Source organism: Stomoxys calcitrans, chromosome 3 (assembly GCF_963082655.1).
Source record: "Stomoxys calcitrans chromosome 3, idStoCalc2.1, whole genome shotgun sequence".
Lineage (NCBI taxonomy): Eukaryota > Metazoa > Arthropoda > Insecta > Diptera > Muscidae > Stomoxys > Stomoxys calcitrans.
The window spans coordinates 184,045,653-184,053,092 of NC_081554.1; the positions used below are offsets into that span (position 1 = coordinate 184,045,653).

The 7,440-nt window shown below is 36.0% G+C and overlaps 1 protein-coding gene across 1 annotated transcript; it reads left to right on the forward strand.

Moving 5' to 3' along the window:
* Positions 1-3,361: 3,361 nt before the first annotated feature.
* LOC106084407 (cilia- and flagella-associated protein 299-like) lies at positions 3,362-7,418 on the forward strand. Its single transcript, XM_013248073.2, is given in 3 exon segments — positions 3,362-3,778; positions 6,827-7,011; positions 7,013-7,418. Coding segments are annotated over 3 exon segments (690 nt in total). The 5' UTR covers positions 3,362-3,460; the 3' UTR covers positions 7,200-7,418.
* The last annotated feature ends 22 nt before the right edge of the window (positions 7,419-7,440 follow it).

Genomic DNA, 7,440 nt, shown 5'->3' on the forward strand with positions numbered 1-7,440 from the left:
ACCCTCAGAAGCAATATATGGACCATAGGAGACCACATGTTTTTATTTTTCATTCATAGATTGCTGTGTGGGCTATATGTAAGAATTTTGTGTATTTTAAAAAAAACTTCGTTTATTGCAAAAGCCGGTGAAAAAGCAGAAAACATTTTTTGGAGGAAGCAAATTACATCCATAGACACACTTTAGTGTGGCGCTTCATCGATGTGCAAAATACAAGCAACGAATCATGAAAGAAAAATCCATAAACTTTGGTTTTATATCCACCATAATGTACTAAGGCCAGATAAGGATAGTAGCTTTGTTAGTTGATTTGCAACACACGACAGGCACTTTATAATGACCCAAATAGTTGTTGCCACCTCATTACGATCACACTTTAAAATATTGGATCAATCATAACATAGTCGATTCCAATCCATGTTGTGATATACTTGGTGGCAAATTCGATTTAGTTATGTCTGTCTGTCTGTCCATATGTCTGTTCACCTCTGTCGCTATGTCTGTCTATCTGTCTGTCAGTTTATTTGTTTGATTATCTGTCTGTCGTTTTTTATCTTCACAAAATTTGGCTCTTTTAGCTCCGTAAAAAATCTGCAAATATTATACCCTATTGTAGCATATCAAAAGTTCGTCCTTGCCCCCATGTGGTCTTTTCTTGCTTGTCTTCCCATTAGTTTGTTTGGTTTAGTTTGAAATTTTATTTCAACAGTTTTGGCTAATTGGACTAAGTATCAACACTCTCATCATCTCATCTCAACATCGTAAAACATGTGTAAACGATTTTACGGAACATTGATTGAAAAACAATCATAAAATGTTCGTTGTATAAACAAATAAAGTATGCATGAATGACTACTCATTAATGGCAGGGGTAAAATTAGTGGTCAAATACATCGGGAAATGGCCATTCAAAGTTTTTCAGATAAAAAGTTTCAAAAAATGCAAAAAATTAATTTTTCCCAAGGAAAACTTAAAATGGCTATATCTCCTTAACTAAGCCCCTAGAGCAAAAGTAAGGTTAATTCGTGATCACTTCCAAAAATTCGAAAAATTGATGAAAATCGGCTAAAAAATTAATTTTTCCCCAAGAAAACTTAAAATGGCCATATCTCCCTAACTAAGCATCGGAGAGCAAAAGTAAGGTTAATTCGTGATCACTTCCAAAAATTCGAAAAATTTATGAAAATCGGCCAAAAAATTTATTTTTCCCTAAGAAAACATAAAATGGCCATATCTCCTTAACTAAGCATCGTAGAGCAAAAGTAAGATTAATTCGTGATCACTTCCAAAAACTCGAAAACTTGATGAAAATCGATCAAAAAATTAATTTTTTCCTGGGAAAACTTGAAATGGCCATATCTCCTTAACTAAGCATCGTAGAGCCAAAGTAAGATCAATTCGTGATCACTTCCAAAATTCCAAAAATTAGGGAAAATCGGCTAAAAAATTAATTTTTTTTCCTAGGAAAACTTAAAATGGCCATATCTCCTGAACTAAGCATCGAAGAGCAAAAGTAAGGTTAATTCGTGATCACTCCAAAAATTCGAAAAATTATGAAAATCCCCCAAATTTTTTTTTCCCTAAGAAAACTTAAAATGGCCATATCTCCTTAACTAAGCATCGTAGAGCAAAAGTAAGGATAATTCGTGATCACTTCCAAAAATTCGAAAAATTTATGAAAATCGACCAAAAAATTAATTTTTGCACAAGAAAACTTGAAATGGCCATATCTCCTTAACTAAGCATCGTAGAGCAAAAGTAAGGTTAATTCGTGATCACTTTCAAAAATTCGAAAAATTTATGAAAATCCACCAAAAAATTTATTTTTCCCTAAGAAAACTTAAAATGGCCATATCTCCTTAACTAAGCATCATAGAGCAAAAGCAAGGTTAATTCGTGATCACTTCTAAAACTTCGAAAAATTTATGAAAATCGGCCAAAAAAAATATTTTTCCCTAAAATGGCCATATCTCCTTAACTAAGCATCGTAGAGCAAAAGTAAGGTTTATTCGTGATCACTTCCAAAAATTCGAAAAATTAATTAAAATCGGCCAAAAAATTAATTTTTCCCTAAAAAAAATTTAAACGGCCATATCTCCATAACTAAGCCTTGTAGAGCAAAAGTAAGGTCAATTCTTGATAACTTCCAAAAATTCAAAAAATTATGAAAATCGGCCAAAAAATTAAATTCTCCCTAAGAAAACTTAAAATGGCCATATCTCCTTAACTAAGCATCGTAGAGCAAAAGTAAGGTTAATTTGTGATCACTTCCGAAAATTCGAAAAATTTATTAAAATCGGCCAAAAAATTAATTTTTTCCTAAGAAAACTTAAACGGCCATATCTCCATAACATAACTGAACTAAGCATCGAAGAGCAAAAGTAAGGTTAATTCGAAAAATTTATGAAAATCGGCCAAAAAATTTATTTTTCCCTAAGAAAACATAAAATGGCCATATCTCCTTAACTAAGCATCGTAGAGCAAAAGCAAGGTTAATTCGTGATCACTTCCAAAAATTCGAAAACTTGATGAAAATCGATCAAAAAATTAATTTTTTCTTGGAAAAACTTGAAATGGCCATATCTCCTTAACTAAGCATCGTAGAGCCAAAGTAAGGTCAATTCGTGATCACTTCCAAAATTCCAAAAATTAAGGAAAATCGGCTAAAAAATTAATTTTTTTTCCTAGGAAAACTTGAAATAGCCATATCTCCTTAACTAAGCATCGTAGAGCAAAAGTGAGGTTAATTCGTGATCACTCCAAAAATTCGAAAAATTATGAAAATCCGCCAAATTTTTTTTTTCCCTAAGAAAACTTAAAATGGCCATATCTCCTTAATTAAGCATCGTAGAGCAAAAGTAAGGATAATTCGTGATCACTTCCAAAAATTCGAAAAATTTATGAAAATCGACCAAAAAATTAATTTTTGCATAAGAAAACTTGAAATGGCCATATCTCCTTAACTAAGCATCGTAGAGCAAAAGTAAGGTTAATTCGTGATCACTTCCAAAAATTCGAAAAATTTATGAATATCGGCCAAAAATTTAGTTTTTTCCTAAGAAAACTTAAACGGCCATATCTCCATAACTAAGCCTTGTAGAGCAAAAGTAAGGTCAATTCTTGATCACTTCCAAAAATTCAAAAAATTATGAAAATCGGCCAAAAAATTAATTCTCCCTAAGAAAACTTAAAATGGCCATATCTCCTTAACTAAACCTCGTAGAGCAAAAGTAAGGTTAATTTGTGATCACTGGATTTCATTAATTGATTTTATTCATCATATTGTTTTTGGTATAAATTCTTCAACACTCTATAATCCCTTGTTTCACATTATTTTTTTTTTTATTCTTTACCTCATTTTGACATTCCTTTTGACACATTCTAATTTTTATTTGATTACCTTTATTTTTTCATTTCAATCCTCTCCTGCTGCATTCTATTTCTATCCCCAATCGCCATCATGAACACCATAAATCAGGATATGTTCCTGCTGGATTGCCCAACATATGAGGATTATTTGGATACCTTCATAACTTTGGACGATCAGCGATTTATACGCAACATACGCGTCTGCCGTATGCTGGTAGATATGGGTTACCGCTCAAAAACAGAAATTTATAGCCGTGAAGAATTTCAGCAACATAAGGCTGCGGTGGAGGAATCATTGTGGCCCATTAAAAAGGCGCCTAAAATTTTTAGCGATGGCATGAAATCGACAGATGCTGTTCTTATCGAAATGGCAGCACGCGAACGGCCGAATGTGCAGAAAATGATATCGGTAAGAAATATTTTTGGTTTCCTGTAATGGTAACAAAACTAATAAAACTACCCTTTCCCAAGGGAAATGGTACAAAAACTACCCTTCCCCAAGGGAAAGAGTAATAAAAGCGCACTTTCCCAAGAGAAAAGATATTAAAAATACCCTTCTTAAGGGAAAGGGTTTTAAAAATCCAAAAGTACACTTCCTCAAGGGAAAGGGTATTTAAATTATACTTCCCCAAGAGAAAGGGTGCTAAAACTACCCTTCCCCAAGGGAAAAGGTATTAAAACTATCATTACCCAAGGCAAAGGGAATTAAAACTAGCCATCCCCAAGGTAAAGCGTATAAAAACTACCCTTCCGCAAGGAAAAGGATATAAAAAATATCCGTCCCCAAGGGAAAGGGTATAACTACTACCCTTCTCAAGTTAAAGGTTCTTAAAACTACCTTATTCCAAGGCAAAGGGTATTAAAAGTACACTATCCCAAGGAAAAGGGTATTATAAATACCTTTCCCCAAGGGGAAGGGTTTTATAAATACTCTTCTCCAAGGGAAAGGATATTAAAAGTACACTATCCCAAGGAAAATGGTATTATAAATACCCTTCCCCAAGGGGAAGGGTTTTATAAATACTCTTCTCCAAGGGAAAGGATATTAAAATTATACTTCCCCAAGGGAAAGGGTTTTAAAAGTACCCCTCCCCAAGGGAAAGGATATAAAAACTACCCTTTTCCAAGGGAAAGGGTATTAATACTACCCTTCCCTAATATAAAGGGTATTAAAACTACCATATCCCAAGAGAATCGGTAATATAAATACCCTTCCCCAAAGGAAAGGGTTTTAAAAGTACGCTTCTCCAAGAGAAAGGATATTAAAACTACCCTTCCGCAAGAAAAGGTGCATTAAAACTACCCTTCCGCAAAAGAAAGGCCATTAAAACTATCCTTGCCCAATGGAAATGGTATTAAAACTACCCTTTCCCAAGATAAAGAGTATTAAAGGGTATAAAAACTACCCTCTCCCAAGGAAAAATGTATAAAAACTATCCTTCCCCAAGGGAAAGGGTATAAATACTACCCTTCCCCAATTCAAAGGATATTACAACTACCCTATCCCAAGGGAAAGGGTATTATAAATACCCTTCCTCAAGGGAAAGGGTATTATAAATACCCTTGCTCAAGGGAATGGGTTTTAAAAGTACCCTTCCCCAAGGGAAAGAGTATTTAAACTACCATTCCCCAAGGGAAAGGGAATTAAAACTACCCCGCCTCAAGGGAAAGGGTATTAAAACTATCCTTCTCCGAGGAAGGGGGCATTTAAACTACCCTTCTCAAAGGGAGAGGGAATTAAAACTACCCTTCCGCAAGAGAAGGGGTATTAAAACTACCGTTCCCCAACACCAAGGGTATTAAAACTACCCTTCCCAAGGGAAAGGGTTTTATAACTACCATTCCCCAAGGGAAAGGGTATAAATACTACCCTTCCCCAAGTTAAAGGGTATTAAAACTACACTATCCCAAGGGAAAGGGAATTAAAATTACACTTCCTGAAGGGAAAGGGTATTAAAAGTACCCTTCTCCAAGGGAGAGGGTATTAAAACAACCCTTCCGCAAAAGAAAGGGTATTAAAACTATCCTTCCCCAATGCAAAGGGAATTTAAACTACCCTTCCCCAAGGGAAGGGGTATGAAAACTTCTCTTCCTCTAAAGAAAGAGTTTAAAATTATCCTTCCCCAAGGGAAAGGGTATAAATACTACCCTTTCCCAAGTTAAAGAGAATTAAAACTACCCTATCCCAAGCGAAGGGGTATTATAAATACCCTATCCCAAGGCAAAGGGTATTAAAACTACTCTTTCCTAAGAGAAAGGGTATTTAACTACCCTTTCCCAATGGAAAGGGTTTTAAATCTACCCTTCCCCAAGGGAAATGGATTTAAAAGTACCCTTCCTCAAGGAAATGGGTAATCAAATTCCCCTTGCCCAAGGAAAAGGGTATCAAAACTACCCTTACCCAAGCAAAAACGTTTTAAAACCACCCTTACTTTAGGGATGGGGTATTAAAACTACCCTTACCTAAGGGAAAGGGTATTAAAACTACCCTTCCCCAAGGGAAAAGGTATTAAAACTACCCTTCACCAAGAGAAAGGGTATTAAAACTACCCTTCCCCAAGGGAAAGGGAATTGAAACTACCCTTCCTCAAAGGAAAGGGCATTAAAACTACCCTTCTCAAAGAGAGAGAGTATTAAAATTACCCTTCCGCAAGAGAAGGGGTATTAAAACTACCGTTCCCCAAGACAAAAGGTTTTAAAAGTGCCCTTCCCCAAGGGAAAGGGTATAAATAATACCCTTCCTCAAGTTAAAGGGTATTAAAACTACACTATCCCAAGGTAATGGGAACTTAAACTACCCTTCCTCAAGGGAAAGGGTATTAAAAGTACCCTTCTCCAAGGGAGAGGGTATTAAAACTACCCTTCCTTAAGGGAAAGGGTATTAAAACTACTCTTCCCCAAGAGAAAGTGTATTAAAACTACCCTTCCCTAAGGTAAAGAATATTAAAACTAACCTTCCCCAAGAAAAGGGGTATGAAAACTTCCCTTCCCCAAGGGAAGTATACCCTTTCCCCCAAGGAAAAGGGTAAATACTGCCCTTTACCAAGTTAAAGAGTATTAAAAGTACCCTTTCCCAAGGGAAAGGGTATTATAAATACCTTTCCCCAATGCAAAGAGTATGAAAACTATTCTATCTTAAGAGAAAAGGTATTTAACTACCCTTTCCCAAAGGAAACGGTTTTAAATCTACCCTTCCCCAAGAGAAATGGAAATGGGTAATAAAACTACCCTTCCCCAAGGGAAAGGGTTACAAAACTACCCTTACCCAAGCGAAAACGTATTAAAACCACCCTTACTTAAGGGATAGGGTATTAAAACTACTCTTACCCAAGGGAAAGGGTATTAAAATTACCCTTCCCCAAGATAAAAGGTATTAAAGCTACCCTTCCTTCATACCGCTACCCTATAGTTAACATTTCTTCTTATAATTGATGTTCTTCTTCTTCCACTTTCCCAGACCATAATTTTTCTTGAACATCGCCTTAAAAATGGTTTCATGGTTTCCGGCTACATAGACTATGAAGATAGTCTCCATTTGGCAAATCAGCAAGCTGAAGGATGCACCGACTGGTCTGCAGTATTTGGGGAACGTATCAAATTGAAGCCTAAACGCAGCGATTTAAGTTACTACGATTGGCTCAAGAAACAGAAATTACATAGTACTGCATGATCTCAAGAATGGTCTAATCTTCATGCACAAGGGTGATCGCAAGAAAATCTGTATGGATGACAAGAAATTGTGTAGTGAGAATGTGGGCAAGAGTATGCAGTACTCGCAGCGTTATGGACTGGTTACCTTCTATGACCATGTGATGCGCAAGAAGATTTGAGAGCATCCATCAAGGCAGGCAGATGTTTTCTTTTTTTTTAGTTTCCCAATAAGATGTTTTTGTTTACATGCTAGTGGGTTGGGGTGTGGTGGAGACGTTGGATTTTTTTTTTGGCTTCCATCCAAACATGAACAGACTTTGTTGGTGGGGTCCCGCCACCTATGTTTAGAATATGCTGATCACAACAAAGGGTCTGAATAAGAGTGTCACCGCCATTTAGGAGATTCTGGGTCATTGTTTC